Raw genomic sequence first — 18,765 nt, 5'->3', positions numbered from 1 at the left:
TCTTCAAAATTCAGTGAATTATTTAAACTCCACACAGTGAACTGATCAGATTTCACTTTTTCTTATTTAAGTATATAGAAATAAGAGGGCAATTACTTTCCAAGAGATTTTGATAGAGACACACAAGATCCCAAGAGCTCAGAAGTGACCAATATTCCCCATACACTATACAAAAACAGAAGCATACCTAAATGGATTTCCCTTCATCCTCGTACTTTCAGTACATGATTTGCTGTGTTTCCATAAGTCTCACATGTTACTAATTCTTATGGTTATTCCTAAGAAATTGTCCAAGCAAGTGCAACACAGATCCACAATGACAAAATTTTAAAAGTTACACAGAGCACTTTTTAAAAAAGAGTATGTAGAATGTCTGCCATGGGGAATGGCTGAGGATTGGAAACCAAGAGCCCTTGGAAGGGTGCCTACACTAAACCCCAGAAACAGAGCCCAGCATTTAGCAAGTTGAAGCAGTGATGGCTCAGTGAGTGCCAGTCTGAGGACAGAGACCCCAGAGCATGGAAAAAGGCACTCCACTGAGACTGACTATCTCTCTGTGGGAGCAAGAGATGTGGACCTGTGAGGGAGTGGAAGACCTAAGCAGGACTTGAGGCTTCGTATCTCCCCTTTGCAGAAAGCAAGGGGAATAGCTTTAGCACCACCAGGACCAGAGGCTGTGATGCCCAATGTAAATCTACGGGTCTTAAGCAAATGGAAGTGACCCACTCACCAGAGCTAAAATGTGAGGCATCATCACTGGTCTTAAGATAGCGCTACTCTTTACTTACTTTTACCTGAAATACAGCTTTGAAACATACCCCACTTAAAATCTTATACATTAGGAAGACTTATATTCGGAACATGCTAAGGAAGAGAAAAAAAATTTCCATGCAAATTCCAACATAATTTTGTTATATACATAAGGTATCTACTAGATCTTAGGTCAAACTAGTCTACTAGACTCAAGTCAGACAACAGGCAGACAAACATCAGATGTCTAATTTGAACTCCAATGTTTACAGATTTGCATTAAGCCCAGAAGCGCTGCACTGCAAAATCAGATTAAGTTGAAACCACTGTAAACAATTCCAGTAATGCATTCTATCATAGTACACACATTAAAATCTAATTTATTTTAAATACTGTACTTAATTCCCTTTAAAATCTTAAATAAAAATTAAAAATTTATTACCTGCAGTAGTCTCCTTGTTTAGCCACCTGGGCCAATGAGAACAGACAGTCGATAGTTGCTAGGTGACCAATCGCTTTAGACACAGGGTGATAATGTTTACTGAAATGGCTGTTCCAAAACAGGGAAAAATAAGAGGGGGAAGGGGAAAAAAAAATTACACAGACACAAATGCACTGTCAAAATATACTCCATGCTTCTCACAGGGCTCCTATGGTCTTCAAATTACTCTGAATTCAAGTCTCCCAACAGTGTATTAACTTACAATACGAGGACACAATCTTAATCAAGACAGACTTCATGCTCCCGTTCTAAAAGTGAATTATTTTTAAGCACAAAAAGGCAGGCAAAATGGAATTTATTAGACAGCATATAGAGGGTTTCCAGTTGATCCCTGCTGTCTAAATAAGGCCTAAAAAAATACCACCATTTATCATAGTGGCAACTGAATCCCAAATGCCAATTCATTACAACCACAAGCTGCAATCAAAAAAAAAATAATAATAATTTGAGAAGTGCCTGAACATAGGAGTTATTTACAATTTCAATAAAAAATGTTATCTCCAGCAGAACTCATTCAAGAACTCATTTTCCAGTTGTGGTATTGCTCTCCCCAGTAGAACAGTAACGTTACCAAGATAACAGTACTGTCAGTAAAGTTCATTGTCTTAGTCCTAAAGAAACTCTTATTTTTTTTTACCATCTGGTCTCAAAGATGCAACATGGAATATGAAAACAGTATGGGAAAAAATATAATAACTAAATAAAACAGATGAATAGCTGAACGCATGGGGAAGAAGAGCACTTTCCTACACAGAGGTCTTGTCATATGCTACTATCATATAACTATTGAAAACATACAATATATGTTTTCAGCATAAAATTATTGAAATATATAACTATTGAAAACAGCTAAGTGAACACGAAAAGCAGCAGATCTAAGTTAGGTCTACTTAAGTTGACATGGCTAATACAGTGACAAAAGTATTTAACAGAACTATTTTTATAGTACTGCAAATGCAATGTTTTTCTCTTTTCTACCAAATATGCAGAATTGCTAGGTTCATGCTAGGAGACAAACCCTGGCATCAGTTATGTCCAGTGAAACAACTTCAAGAAGAAGTTATTGCAGAGGGGAAAAAAGCACACTTAAGAGAGCCAATTATCACAGAATGCCATAAAGAATTATTTTAGTAGGTCTGTAATTCATGGAAGTAAAAATATAACTTATAACAAGACACCTGCAATATCAAAGCCATTCAGAAGTTTGAGAAATATGTTTTAAACTCCCATCCTAAACATTTTTTGGCTAAACAGTCAAACAACTCCATTTAAATTAGAGAAGAGTAGATTTAGACTGGACGTCAGGAAAAAGTTCTTTACCATGACGGTGGTGGAAAAATGGAAGAGGTTGCCCAAGGAGGCAGATGAAGCCTCATCCTTGGACATATTCAAGGTGAGGCTTGATGAGGCTCTGAGCAACCTGACCTACATTAGGGTGTCCCTGCTTGCTGCAGGGGTGTTGGACTAGAGGTCCCTTCCAAGCCAGACTATTCTATGGTTCAAAACTCTGATCTGAGACAAACAGATTTCCATGCAAAATCCAATTATTTTCTAGCAAAGAGACTCATAGTCAGTCACAGGGTTAGCACACAGAATACAGAGCTATGGAGAATCATACTCACCCAAGCAGCTGCCAAAGCACCCTGAACATTCCTAACTCAAAAACTGTACATGAAGCTGCAATTTGACTTATTTTATTATTTTTAGTAATGGCACACTTAACGGTGAAGACATACTCTATTTCAATTTATATTAAAATTTAATTTAGTCAGCTTGTATAATAAATTCTTTTTTGATCTTGCTTACATTTTACTTCAATAGTATAACTGCTAGATCCAAGTTCACTCATTTAGTCTGTTGTATTTCCAGGTTCTTAATGCTGTGATATTAGTTTCACATTTTCAGAGCTACTTTATATATGTAATAGCATATTTTCAGAAGAATTTTAAAATCTAGAGACTTCATTGCTCATCTCTGTATGGTCTTGCCCCCAAAATGCTTTAATATTTTAATTTACTATTAATAAATACCGAATCATCCACTGTTTTTTTAGATAAACATCTTTCTTTTTCTGTCATTACAGCAAAAATTAAATAAATAAAATAAAATTATAAAAACTGACTCTACTTTGTAAACTCACTCTAAAAAATTTAGCCATTCAGCACTGCAGTCAAGGACTAGCTGCTCCCGGAGCTGATTCAGATGTCTGTAATTTTCTATAATAAAAGGAGAGTGGAAACGGCTGACAGCTTTTGTGCTGGAAGACAAGAGAAAAGCCAAATAGGAAATCAAGGTTACTAAGCTAACAGTTACACCATTTACGTGCAAAATTGGACCAGTTTTTTTACTCTCATGAGTGTTGAAAACGTATGTTAAAAAAATTGTTCATGTATTGTACCAAACTCTGTTGATTCCACTGATCTTAATTGTGAATAAAGTGACCGGTTACTGCACTGCAGCTCATTCAAAAAACATCGTGAAAGAACATTTCAAAATGTAGTGTTTATCACTGAAATTTATGTATTTCACAAAATTCTGTTCAGCAATACACAGCACAAATGGGTGACTCTTCTATGACTGACTCCATATACTATATACTTCAAAAAGAGTATTTTGCTTTCAAGAGGAAAATTTACTGAAAAATATGAAAAAACTTAGTAAAAACAAGACTATCTTGCCTGGGTGAGAGCTTCCATTAGGGAAACTTGGCATTTATTTATGCATTTTCATTAAGGATTTATTTTGGCACTCCCAGTCATTCTTTTACAAAATCCAGATTAGCTGTAATTTGTTCTTCATCATCTTAATTCTTTCTAATCTGTGCACTTTTAGTACTGAATTCTTGCATAGTGAATAGAATATCACTGGAGATTTCATCTTCATTATGCATATTTGTGGTGAGAGATGTCTGTGCTCACACATTGTAACCTTAAGGTACTCAACCTCTTCAAATAATAAAGTAAATTACTGAAAAGAAAAAAAAAAAAAGAAACAGCAACTAATTCATTCCATTTCAGTTTCACTTACTGGAAAAAAGTATCCCAAAGTATCATCTATTTATGCCTAAAGTAGGCATCTACTATGCCCTGCTAACCCAGGGCAAAGCAAAAAAGAAATCAAAGCCTGTCTGCATAAATAGTAAAATTGCATTTTAAAGAAGCTAGGTTAACTGAGATGCACAGATTTGCCATATCTACCTTTACCTTTCAGAATAAATAAGACCAAAAATGTTATGAAACATTCATATTTGCAAACTACAGGCATAACTAAATCAAGACCATAATTTTGATACCAGTACATGTACTTTGAAAGATTAAACAGGTAACACAGTGCACTAAGGATCTATCATGAAAACACAAGCCTTTTAAGACCTCTAGTTTTTCAGTTTGGTTTTGTTTTTTTTTAAACAAAACTTATGGCAATAAGTTATCATAATAGTTTTGGTTAGATGGTTTTCAGTTTAAGAAAGAAACCACAAATAAACACAAGGAGCAATGACACTATGAACATGATCAATTGCAACACTGAAATACTCTTTTTACTTATATACTAAAACAGAGCTATCTCAAGGACATTTTACATACCTGCTAATCATAACCCAATCAGATGGTACAGATGATTTATGGGAATTCTTGACCTCTATCATAAACTAAAACAAACAAATGTAGTTTTAAATATAACGGGAATTTAGTAAGATTATAATAATAACTCATCAAGAAATCTGCATGCATCACAGAAAAAACATATTCAGCCTGAAGAGCCCGAGTAGACCAAAAGCTAATGTTATTTTCTCCTCAGAAGGGAGTTATGACACACACACACACTTTTTTTTTTTGCAGAAAGAGCAACTTCTAATCTGATCTGTTCCTGTGCTCTACCATCTTGCTTGCCTCTGCTCTTCTATTCCTCCACCTACTAACGTGAGCTCTTCACCTCCCCCTTACCAAGCCAAAACCAGACCAAAAGCTAGTGAGTCTTGCTTACCTGATCTTGACAAGGTCTTGCAGAGAATTCAGCATTTAGATGGACTCTACATACTATATACCAACTGTACTGAGTCTACTCCTTATCAGCAAGATGTGCCCTCATGCCTAAGGATCAGTGATTGATACTGAGCCACAGTTACCTACAAGATTTCACAGATAAGAGCTCAAAATCTCAAATGCTACCTCTGTATGCTTTGCTTCAAGTTTGTAACAAGTTGGAGTCAGAAGGGAAGAAATAGGGAAGAAACCAACAGTAATAGCAAGAGTCTCAGTGTAGCGGATTTTACACAATGTATTTATTGCAGTATTTTATAGGATTTATGTCAATTATCTTTATACACTAGCCTAGGGTCCTAAATGTGAAAGAACTGAGGCTTTGCCAAATAAAAGAATTCAGATGGAAAATTAATTTCTAGGAAAGAATAGACTAACCCAGAATCTGATCACCTTTATGAAAATCACAAGACTCTGAGAAAGCTTTTTCATTACAGTTAGTATGATTTTGATTAAACTTTCCACACCTCCCCAGAACAGACAGCAAGCACCTTCAAGGACAAACAAGAAAAATAATCCTAACACGAGCACAAGACATTAGTAAGGACATAGTGCACTAGTTCTTAATTTACCTAAGACATATTGAAGATACTTTGCAATAGAGAAATTCTTAAGCTGCTTAATACCCACAACACAGAAAGACTAAAAATGGGCTAAAGCAGAGATCTGCAAAGATTTAAAACTGAGCCGACTGCGCTACCACCAGTGGCACTGCTGATGTGCTGGTATTACCATTTTTCTGAAGTTAATCTCAAAGCAATTAAAGATACTGTGTTTACGAAGAGATGACAGAAGATAACACCAAGTTTGTGTCTATCCTGGATCACTAACTGAGCTCCAGACAACATAAATTAAAGCACCCACTTCAATTGCCTGGTTTGTTTGTGTGGTGAGTGAGAAACAAGCAAAGAGGTTGCAATCTTTTTCCAAACAATAAAAGCATTTGCTTTTCATCCTTTAATTCTTAGCCTTATTAGATAAATAAGTGTAGTATTAAATAAAGTGGACCCAAAGCACTGCTTATACCATGCTGGCAGAAAGCATTTGCCAGATATAGCAAATTCTCCCTAAATCCTGCCTGAAAGAAACAGCAATGTTATAGCTATCTGGACATCTTTCTGTCCTGTTTAATGCACATTATGGAAACAAAGGATTACCTGGGTGTAACCTTGTTCTTTGGAAAAGGTATGTGTCAACTGGATCTTCAGAACTCTAACAGAAGCTTAACAAATGTAAGTTAATTCAGTTTGAATGAAAATCAGACCAGGTATTCATAATCATAGGTTTGGGGATTGCTTTGGTTTTGGTTTTGTTTGGTGGGGTTTTTTTGTTTTTGTTTTTTTGTTTGTTTGTTTTTTTCTTGTTTGGTTGGTTTGTTTTTTTTTTGTTTTGTTTGGTGTGTTTTTTCTTTCTCCTTCCAAGAAGGCTTGTTCCTTGAACAGATATTCACAGTGAGGAGACATACAGAAAAGGTTTCCTGGTAAATTCTCTCTCTTCCAGAACTAGCGAATAAGTGTTTGTATACTACATCTATTAAAATACTAAAATAAGAAAAAATATCACGCACAAATCTGAGAAAGAAATAGCTCACCTCAAAGCAAGTCTTGTTATGCCTAGGCCCTGCCCTTCCCATACAATTTCTTTTCCATTCCTTCCATTTAGTGGCTTTCCTTTTGTCACTGAGCACCTTCTCTAACCTTTCCTCTACTGCCTCTTTTGAGGTCTCTGAAACACCTGTATCAGATGTAATTACATAATGGACATCAGTAACCTCTGCAGCTCTTCTCTTGAATTTACTAAGATAGATCTCTTTGTGTGCAATGGTTTCTGAGCAATCATCTGCTATAAAGGCCTTCTCATTTAAATGTGTGTGTAGTGACTGGTGGCTCTGAAACTCTCCTCTCCAGTTTGCATCTGACTACATCCTCAGATGCTCTCCTTTGATCAATTCTTCTCTCCTCCACACACAGGATATCACCCACCTCTGAAACCAGCCCCTCTGAGAGAAACCTTTCAAATCCTGGCTGCTCTCACACAATACTCAAATACACTCAAATACACATTTCCTCTTAGACTTCACCATCCATTCCAACAGCTGACTCAACTCTATCCATGTTTCCTTTTCTCAAATTTACCATAAAAAAACCACAATCCACCTGAGGTCTTTATTAAATGCTGCACTCTCTAATTCATCTGTTTTCACATTCTCACAGCATTGCCTGTCTCTGTCTCCTCTGGGTCCTTCTTGGCTTTCTAGGTCCTTGATGTGACAGGGAGCTGTTTCCAGCTCCTTCCCTCATTGTCCTCAGGTTCATCTCTTTCACTCCCAATCCCTACTCAGTTTCCTAACTCCTTTCTCTTTCCAGTTTTCTGTGGAGTTTTCCCCAGCCTTCCTAATCTCAGTTCTTAAAAGACAATGCTGAACAGTGCTATCTCACTGCTCCTTTAAGTTCACCCACAAATATGGCACAATCTGTCATCTCTTTCTTTTTGCACTGAACTTCTCTGTTTGCTGGAGCATGGCCTGCCCACACTTGCACAGCATCTAGCAAAAAAAAGCTCCAATCCACAACCATGATTTTTAAGATTCAAAATAACATTATCATTCTTTTGTACTGTTCCTCTTCCCTCCAATCTTTCAAATTACAGGATTAATCAGTACTGACAAATCATTTCACCATTCTTCAAATTAACCTAATGCTTTGCTTCCTGGTTCTCTGAGAATATTTCAGCAGTTAATAGCCACATAATTAACCTTGGAAGTATGCCAGTGTCTTTACATATATAGAAAAGCAAAGCACTACTAAAGCAAACCCAACTGCACTAATGTGTTTTTGTTATTTACATCACTAAAGGAACTGACTTAACCAAAAAAAAGTGACACTGTCACAAAGCTGTTCTCCAAAGCTGTACAAAAGATTATATAGAAATGACCTTATCAAGCATCATAACAAATGAAGAGATTTCTAGTTAAATCTAACTTTCAAGCTATTTTCTAGACAAGTAAGGGTACAGTCATACATAATAGATACCATATTACCTCATGACCAGAAACTGTAACATACTCTGCAGAAGGATTCTTAATCTGTTTACGAATGACCAGCAGATGCAGTTGGATTTTAGAAAGCACATCCAGGATCTCTTCCTTTTTCTTTCTGATGACAGGAAAGTCTGTGAGATCCTTGAACAACTGTGTTTTATCTCCAGTCCTATCCATAAGAAGTGTAAGAAAAAATAATGTTAAAACCAAACATAAATTCCCTGATTCCAAGAGCTGTGTCTGTATTTTTATGTTAGTCTCATTTTTTTTTTTTTTAACAGTCCCTTTATTCCCCAGAAATAAAACTTTTCTGTTAATTTGTTGTTGTTCAGCATATTTAGTCAGAGCTAAATTTACACTACAGAAACAATGCACTTTGTATACAAACTCTCAGAGGCTACACCAAGATACCCCTACCCCCAATGCATTCAAACCCAATCTATTCCTCTTCCTTTCTACTCCCATTATGCTCATTCTTCTATACCAAACTCTGTTGACTTGGGTTTCTTGCCATCTCTAAATGTGCATCCTGCAGCTTTCTGTTAGTTCTTCCTCCATTGAGCAAAGCAAGAAAAGAAAGCACCAGAAAGACCATTACCTTCTGTCTCAATCTGTAATTTTGGAATGCAATTGCTGCCCAAACCTGGAGCATCCCCAGTGCCAACAACATCTTTATCACAATGAAGTGTGAAGCTCTATTTAATTTCTGCATAATATGAACAAAGACTTTTGGCATATTTAGAACTTGGACAAATTGGGGCAGACTTTAATGAAGATTGCAAAGAAAAATCCCTCCCACAAAGCCTTCATCAAAGCAGAATGTCATCAGCTGTTTTTCAGAATAACTCCTGCCTTTCCTTAAAAAAAGATTAACCAGAGTATTTTTTAACAAATGCACAGCACTACTTTTTCCTATTCTTGTTGTCACAAAAGAATTGTTTCACCTGCACTAGCTCAGCTCAAGACTGAAACCTGAAAAAGACAATGCCATTCAAATGTTTAAAATTGGAAAGATCAACAAGCTATTGAAAATATGACTGTCATAAAAAATAACAAAAATTTAACTTATCCTAATAAGTATCAGGCAAACAATAAAAAGTAGTGCAATCAGCCCTAAGTTAATTGGAATCTACATTTGCATTTTAGAACAACTATAAAACTGCACCGGTTAATTACATAATTACCATGAAATCTAATATTTGGAGACCAAGTAATTAGCAAACTGAAAGTAATAAAAAATAGAAGTAATAAAAAGTCTAATATTCTACCTATTCCAATGTCCCTTTGCTTTGGGAAAGAAATTTCCCTTTATTTCCCTTTGCTTGGGAAAGAAATTACAACTAGAGCCACTGGCCAGACCGGTAAAACAAAGATGGGTTTTGATTTTACATTAAATGGATTATATAGTTATTATACAAGTGACAGTAAAAACGCCATTTTAAAATACAATACTAATTTTTAGAAATTATTTTGTGCTTATTCAACCTGTTTCTATGGGAATGAAATGGAAAATGATTGCTAGTAGCCAGCACCTGAATGTGAAGACCATCACTGCTATGTGATGCCTACCAAAAATTTCAAAGTTGACAGATTAAAAAGAAAAAGATAAAACCCAAAATCTTAAACATCCCTGGAGGGATACTTTTGAAAAACTATACAGGATTTCACTCCCCATAACAAAAGTAACATATGACATAGTATAGCAAGTGTTTCTACCTTTCCCAACTCTAAATTTATATACCTTGCATATGTCCCTAATTCAGAAGTAAATCAAGTTCTAGGCTTTAATTCTTAAGTTCCTTTAATTTTAAATCTCATTTGGATAAAGACAACTGAAATTTTACAAATAATTGCATGTTTATTTTTATTGTGTTTAGAGAGTAAATGATCAAGATATGCTGCCCCAATGTAACTACACATTAACTTATATCCTTCATCAAAGAATTTCTAATTATACCACAGTCAAACACATCTCATAGTATTACACGTATGGAAATGTTCAAAGTTAAATGAAACTTGCTTGCAGCAGGGAACTTTAGATTGATTTGGGTGATACTCATTTTGTGTTCAGAATGTCCTCTTAACACGTTGTGTCAAGAATAACTACACTGAAAGGAGGTCAAAAACCTGCAAAAGCAAGTGCTCAGAAAGCCTGGCCATGAAAGCCAGACTGTCTCAGTGCCTAGCACCATGACAGAACATTTTTTATAAGCTTTTATACTGCTTTTTTTCTGAAAGACAATGATTTTACTGGTCACAAAGTATTACTCCTAAAACCTGTCACATGAGACATTTTTACACATCCTTCCCTTACTGAATTCATGCTCTTTCTTTATTATTCTTTCTTTATTATTCTTTATTATTCTGCATCTTAAGCCTCCTGCTTTCTTCTTCTAATGGTTAAAACTAGGATATAGGGCTAACAAGGGAGGTGGCAGTTCTTCAGAATGATCAGTAAAAAACATTATTTAAAAACACCTGCCTTAAAATGCATATTCAGAGCAAGTTAGCATCTTCATCCTTTTTCTACCGTTTTTTTTCTTGGACCAACAACAGACAAAACTAAGCCAAAATGGGGAGATACTTTCTTACTTTCACCCCACCTCTTAGTTATTGTTTCTAGGGAGTCCATCAACAGGGTATCAACCCTAGAAATGTTCTGAGGGAATGCAAATCACATGGACTATGTAGAATATTCAGAGCTATTAAACTTAATGTTTTCAGTCATCCATGAGAACATGAAGAGATCTACTCAAAGGTTTGATGAATTTTCACAAAAACAGTAAACAGCATATTCCTGACAGCAGATCAGCCACTGTGATAAAGCTCAAGTTTCTCTTCAAAAGGAGTAGCTTCTCTGTTTATAAAAATAGTTTAAAAGGTTTTGTTCAACAAAAGAACATAAGCAAACATTCTTTGCTCTAAATTAACTCCCCAAAACAGATGAAAACCTTTCAAAAAATTATCCAGCCTAAGACAAGTACCCACTATGCAAAATCCTTGCTCAGTTAGTTTAATTAAAAAAAAAAAACCCTGTAGAAATCACAACCTTTGCTTTAACTATAAGCAACCTGTACATATACTAATATAAAACCAAAAATATAAAGCCAAGGTGTAGCAAAACAAGATGCATAATTCACAGAACTGAATTCATTTAGTCAGAAAGCTTATGAGGCACAGAAGATGCATCTGTTTACTTACTTAGCTGCTTCTTCATTAAGGATCTTTAAATAATGTTTCACTGGGGACAGAAGTTCTGGGATTTCCAGCAGTGCATTTTTCAATATATGAGTTTTCACATGAGAATTTATGACTGGAACAAGAGCTTGAATTTCCAAGTCCAGACGAGATAGGGTGCTTACTATCAAGAAAAACTCTTGGGTTGAGCACTGAGAAGGGAAGGAATGTCTAAATCATTACAATGATTAAATTAAATTAAATCATTAAATATAACAGTGTTTTCTGCATTTTGAAACTGAGACAAAATGCCAGCTGTAACAAAACTGAACACTTTTATCACATTCACAAGGTTAACACATGATTAATAATTGATTTTTTTTTCTTTTACCATTGTTAGAAATCAGTCAAGAGCTCATCTCCATTATTCCTGTCACTGGATGGGGATACGTAGCACATACGCAGTAGAGAAAGAAAGAAATAGCAGAAAAAATGAGCAAGTAGTGTGCAAGCAGAAAAAAAGCAGGTTGAGTGATATCATGAGTCCCACAACTTGTCCATATGGGTTTCTGCATTTATGTGCATTTCCAGGCTATTTTGGCATGAGGTGCTTAGGAAAGACAAGATCAAGCAAAGAGAGGGTAACTATGGAAAAACACACATAGGGGGGAAAAAAAAACCCAACAAAACCAAAACCAAACACTACCAGAAAAAAAACTGCAAAAAAAGCCCCAACCAAACAACCAAAAAGAAAAAAAAATTAGCCAACCAGAAAGAGAAAACTTGTTTGCAGTCATTGCCAGCTTCATGCTCTGGCTGGTTACAACCAGGTCTACGTGACAAGAAGACATAGAACACATTAACACAGTCTTTGTTTTTCAAAGACTTCAGCTTAACTGAAGAGCTTCTTAACTGAAGAGTCATGAAATAGATTTTTCTGTCTTTCAGGCAGCTAGCCTGATACCACTGAAAGGGAATCTCCCAGATTGGAGTCAGTAGCACAGATGACTTTCAGAGCTAGCTTCATGATACGCACTGTGTCAAGCAGCTCCTCACCAGAAGCAGAGACTTGTAAAAGAGAAACTAATCTCTCTTTCCTTTTTTTCACCATTAAGGTTACCTCTGATGCCTCTGATACTTAAATATTTTACTGTTAGATCCTAGACACTCCTCAGCCTCAGCATGGTCTGTTATGTTTAGCTCATTTCCAAGAATAAGTGGTCAGGGTCAGGACTTTGCAAACAGTTAACAACTCTAACAAAACAATCTGCCTCCTGCCACACTCCTCATCTCCCCAGTCAGTCATCCCACCCAATGCTCAGTTACCTAAGGCACTCATACCCCACCTGTATATTTGCATACCAAATGGAAACCTGGTCCTGTGAGATACTTGATGCCTTCAAATCCAGATGAATTCAGTGGTATTCCTGAATATTTTCATTTCAGAAGTTTTGAAAAAAGTCTATAAATCATTATGCTGATATTTTTTCATATTTTACTGATCTGAAGAAACATTTCTTCTTCATCCTTCTGAGCTTCTCCCATGGATCAACTGGCAACACTGAAAAAAACCAGCTAATTTTCCTCACTTGAGGATGCAAGGAATGGGATAGGATATACTGAATGCTTCCATTATAATACTCTTTGTATGCCACAGTTGTTGCATCCTTCTCTCCCTACATACTTCTCTCTCCTATGCAGGCAACATACAGTCTAGAATTTAATTTCTGGTCAGTATTTTGTGGTGATTGGCACAAGACTGACTACAGAATATATAGGCATCAGTGAATCACTGTTTCATAAAACGTATCTACCTTTTTATTTTGTGATCCCTTCTCCCCATAGGTCAACTTTTGCTTCTGCCTCCTTCCCATATCCTTATGCAAGAACTAAGACAACTCTCTCATCTATTACACTATAGTTACTTCTCACAACTGTACCAAAACATGGAAGCAAATATTAACAGAAATGTGGGGATGGAAGGGAACATTTCCTCTTCCTCCTCATATATGTAAAACCTAAAATAAGTTTGCTTTGTAATGCCTACTACCCGGTTCTGAAGACTACCTGAATGCAACCATCTGAAAAATACAAAAAATAAATTAAGGTAAACTCTAGCTACAGTCCTAGCCCTCTTCTCGTTAAATACATGTCAGTACTGTGTGACATGCAGAGTACATGTGTCTGTGCAGAGTAAACACAGAATAAGTATAAACCTACAGCCTTGGCAATCTACTACAGACACTGGAAGTTTTAAGTGACTGACAATAATTTAAAAAATAATTTATACAGTTAATAGCTTTGTTCACTGATTTGCTCTAGCAGAAAGTCAATATTAAACCAAAATCCAAGAATAATTGCCAGCCATTTAAAAGCTATTCAGTCATGAGCACATAAATGTAATTGCAGCAACCAGAAAGTCAGTATCTGTCAGCTAATCTCCAGCTAACCTGACTCCGTGCTGAAGAACTGAACTTGTCATACCAAAACAGGCAAGGTTTGTAGATACTTGATTACAGGAACATGCAATTCAGCCATGGTATTTCGTGACATTCAGGAAGGCTACAGAGGTTAGATTCTTAATGTTTCTGGAAAACCTAATTTCACCTTTGTGTCAGATACCTGAAAATTAGGGATAGAAAAGCCCCATTAAGTGGTTTCCCTGAAAATAAGTTTTTCTATAATAATTTTTTTTGTTTGTTCTTGGGTGCTTATATTCCAAGAAACTATGTTCCTACCACTTCATTTCAGAAAATAATTCATAAAACAGTATTATCATGTAATAGCTCCATCTGAAAGCATAAATTTCTCTTCCATTACATTAATTCCAGTATCTCTAGTTTTACTCTTCTGTATTACACTAATTCAACTCCCTTCTTTTTTTTTTTTTTTTTTGTAAACACCTTTCAATTATCTCTAAAACCTTCTGTTCTCCTTTAATCATAAATTTAGCCAAACTATAATCTTTTCATCTTCCTTCACAGACAATTCATTATTCAATCTCAGGAAGATTTTAGTTCTCCCCTGCACTTCCTGCAACTTATCAACATCTTTCTAATAATCTGAAATTTATCCTATTCATGTAAAAGCCCTGACAACAAAATAAAAGAAAATAATCAAGCAGTAATTCTGTCAATAGCATTTGAATTCAAAGCACACAGGGAAGCTCTGAAAAACTAAACAAATGATACATCCAAGCTTACACTCAAAGTAAAATACATAATATGACTGAGTACGTCAGTCATCTGACGCATCAGCCTTGATGGAGATAAAGAATAAAATTCTGCAAGACTTCCCTTGACCACAAAATGTACTCAGGGAGGCAAAGGCTGAAGCCCTGCCACAAAATTACAAAGTAGGTTCCTGGCAGAAAGAAGTGATTCATAGGAGAACAGTGTCCAGAAAAGAAAAATGAGCAAATATGTACGGTAAGAAATACATAAGTTGAGCAGGTGGTGTTTGTTTGGTTTGCTGTTAAATTACTGTTTAAAAAAAGAAACCAAATAGAGACTTAATTAGTTCACTATCTACATGAGAATCAGAAGGGGAAAAGATTTTAAGCATATGTAAGAACACTTGTTGAAGGTGTTCTGCAACAGAGTTGGTGAGGCTGGTGAAGGTGATGTTTCAATAAGGGGAGGAAGCAGTGGCATTTATGAAAGAGTCAGTAGGGAAAAAAAAGAAAACACAACCTTGGTTGACTACAAAAGACACAATAAACAATCCTGAACTTTATAATGAGAATCCTCATAAGATGGCTTACTAAACATGCTGAAGCTTCTCACAGCAGCACTGATGGCCTACACACTGGAATAATCATCTAGTAAGTTAAAACCTATTTGATTCTACTGTGAACTACAGTCTACAGTACCTTTGGAGAATGGGAAATTCAGAGAGATTTACTGGAAATAACTTTGTTAAACACAACATTCCCAAAAAGAAGAGTGAGCATACTCCTTTTGTGCTTATACAAAGTACTACTGTTTCCTCTGGCTTGGTTTCATTAACACTGTGGGACTTTGCATCTAAATTTTGATGGTTCTGCTGCAGAAATTATTTACTAATTAAACAAATAATTTGGAACAGACACATAAAAATATCTCCAGTTAGTTTGGCTTCATTAAAGTGCGACTGATTTCATTTATTTCATAAGTAACTTTAAAAAAAGGTATATAAATTTCTTATAAATTAGGAGCTTTTAAAATACAGTAAGAATGGTTCACATAAAGCAGGATTACTTGCATTCACAGGCTTACTCAATGACATTTTTTAAGTCTAACTTTGAAATGCTGTCAAAGATAGCTGCAGCTTCTCTGGCACCTGATAAATAACCTCAGAGTTTACAGTGATGCCAAACAATAGTTTCGACCATCAGTTTATCAAACTGTACTGGAAATACTATGGCTGCCACTGTGAAGAATGTACAAAAGATGCACAGCAGGTGCCAGGTCTAACAGCCTTTTAACAACACTGAAAGCAATTTCAGCTTTGTTTGCATTAGTGACATAGTTTCCAGCAGATCTAAAAGGCAGCCACAGAGACCCCCAGCTGACAGCCACTGACTATGCCAAGTTAAAAGGATTTCAAATCTATAACACAGGAGATGCAGCATACATTTATCACTCCTTTCAAACTGTAATAACTATCTTTTAGTTTAGTAAGCATACTATTTTTGGCTTAGGAAAAATGAGGTATTTAATTTTAAGGTTACTATGCCCCCTTTTCCCCACTATTTAAATTAATCATCTTAATAGGAAACAATTTGCTCAAATCAGCACTTAGCATTGCAAATCTAAAAATATCTGTGATGCAAATTCTTTAAAAGTTTAAAAGTATATTATACACAAGATGCACATACTTTTATCAGAGAATAAAAAATGTAAAAAATAAAAATACATTATCTGAAGTCAATAATACATCATACTATATGGAGAATTTATTTAAACATTCTACGCTAACAGTAACTAATTTCCTAAGCATATATAAAAGGTATAGAGATCAGAATCAGAAATACAACTTTTTTCTGAGCCCTCTGAAAAATCAATGAAGTACCAAACATACCTCACAAAGAAAGCCACATTTTCATCATTATTCTGGTTGATAAGCTTATGAGAAAGATTTTTAACAGCTAGCACTGAGCTGAGCAGCACCCTTCTCCTCTGAGGAGTCTGAGCATGAGAGTGAAGCAGTGAAACATCCACTTGAAAACTGCGTGGGAAATCCCACCAGGACACTGGAGACACCAAAGGAGCAAATATCCCCTTTGTAGCAGCCTCAGCCTGGTAAGCAGGCACCAAGTTTTGAAGACCAATTCAGAACTGAACGGGTTTTCTCAACTGCAGCTAATTGCAGGAACTCCTAATGAGGGGCAGCCTATGGATGAAGTTGGGAGCAGAACTGAAATGACATTTTACTGCAAAGTCTGGCAAGGTTTGATTACTGAGTTCACTCGTGGTATAGGAGTTGAGTCAAAACAGCTTTACTTTAATGCGTTCTGTAAAGTCAGTGACTATTTGTTATCATGATTCCTGTCGACTTTTTGGTGATTTCCACTTTAGTCAAAACATGTTTATTGAGTAAAGGGTACAAATAAGATAAACATTTACGGAACAAACCTGTATAAATATTTATCTTCTGAAACACACTGCCTGAAAACAGCAAGCAGCATCAGGATGGCCCTGTAGGACATATTTCTAGAAGGACTGAGGGCATGTTTACACTCTACTGGTTTTCAGACCTCCTCAAGCACAGGTCTTTGACTGCTCTCTTGCCATTCTGTACACTCCAAAGCAAAACTAAGCAGTCATCAGTTCAAATGAGACCAAAAAGTAGGGTCCTGCCATTCCCACTGTCGTGAGGTGCAGATAACAAAAAGAAATGGCCTAAATTTTGTCCTGTTATTTTGCGGTTGTCTGAGCCAACGCTTCTTTTCAGTTCACCTCCAGCAATCCTTCTCTTGCCATGAAGGCACAAAGAAGCCATTCTGATGTTGACAGTGTTTGTGCCTGGCAAGATGTCAGGTTCTAGAGATGCAGGAACTGAGAAGAACAACCAGTACTTGTATTAATTCCACTCTCCACAGCAATAGTAACATCGCTCCTGTCTCTTTAACCCTTCCCATACTACTTTTCCAGGCTGGGAACAAACTTGGAACTGGTAATACAAAGTCCAAGGCAATACCTAACTCCCACTACTAGAATTCTGTTAATTCTAAATTGTTCATACCTAGGTGTAGATCAGCAATGTTTTTTTCCTGGTTTCAGGTAATGGGAGCTTGTGAAGAGTTCAACCAAAATCTGCCACTTTTAATGATACTACCAGATAGAAATTCTAGATAGAAGACTTACTAAAAATTATTCTTTAAAAAAGAACTATCATAAGGATGTTTTGGTTTGCAAAGTCAGTTCCAAACCACAGCATTTTTTTGCCCTAGGTTTTGGGGGTTTTCTGTCTCCTCTTAGAGGTTACTGGTGCAAAGTGCCTTGTACAATAAAAGCTCCACAGTGGCCCATTTGAATGAAAACTGTTTGGAATGACTGAGAGAAGCCAACCACCTCTGTACACTTCAGAGGTTTTCCTTTGTGAAAAACACTTGCCCAAATACTGGTGTCTAAAGGGCCTGAAATGATAAAATATTTGTCATATTCACCTGCAGCTGACTGAACTAACAAGCTGGTATTACAGCACAGTCCTTTAGTCAAGACATCGAAGTGTTCTACCCACAGACGCTTCGTGAGAATGAAATTGCAGAATGAAATTTTCAGCACATGGGAGATGGACATCTGGAACTAGTAGAACTGGAAGGGCTCCTAGTGGGAACTGAAATGGTACTGTTTACTATTTGAAAAAAAATAGGAAAAAATAGGAATCAGCTAAACTGTATTCTTGCATATGTATCTGCCCTGCAAGGACCCTTCTTCAGCCTCCACATTCACTGTCTGTCTAGATGGCAGAATCTGTTTCCCAGAGTCTGCCTTTGATTCTTTATTCAAATCAGATTGTCTTCCAGAGACATGGTCATCTCCTCAAAGCCCTGAAGATCTTCAGTGCTCTAGGCATCCTCCACAGAGTTCTGCTGTGGATAACAAAACTAGATTTTTACCAAGGGAAGCTAATCTGTCACAGGAAAAGTGTGTGCTTGTATCTTTCCTTCTTAAGGATTCTGCTGGAGCACTTCTCTCTAGCAACTTCTTTCCAACATCTGATTCACTAAGTGCATATATTCCTACTACAGTAGCTGTTGTTAAGAGAAACTA

The 18,765-nt window shown here is 36.3% G+C and overlaps 1 protein-coding gene across 1 annotated transcript in view; it reads right to left on the bottom strand.

The window, feature by feature from the left end:
• The window catches only part of MSH3 (mutS homolog 3), a 96,615-nt gene that overhangs the window by 22,915 nt on the left and 54,935 nt on the right, over positions 1–18,765 (bottom strand). Inside the window, exons 14-19 of the mRNA XM_030467628.1 lie at positions 11,534–11,721; positions 8,333–8,501; positions 4,837–4,901; positions 3,393–3,509; positions 1,193–1,300; positions 731–735 (exon numbers count right to left, since the gene is read on the bottom strand). Of these exons, the coding sequence (XP_030323488.1) occupies positions 731–735; positions 1,193–1,300; positions 3,393–3,509; positions 4,837–4,901; positions 8,333–8,501; positions 11,534–11,721 (652 nt within the window). The remainder of the gene's footprint in view (positions 1–730; positions 736–1,192; positions 1,301–3,392; positions 3,510–4,836; positions 4,902–8,332; positions 8,502–11,533; positions 11,722–18,765) is intronic.

The sequence above is a fragment of the Calypte anna genome, chromosome Z (genome assembly GCF_003957555.1).
Source record: "Calypte anna isolate BGI_N300 chromosome Z, bCalAnn1_v1.p, whole genome shotgun sequence".
Lineage (NCBI taxonomy): Eukaryota > Metazoa > Chordata > Aves > Apodiformes > Trochilidae > Calypte > Calypte anna.
This window is presented reverse-complemented; position numbering and strand designations above follow the sequence as displayed.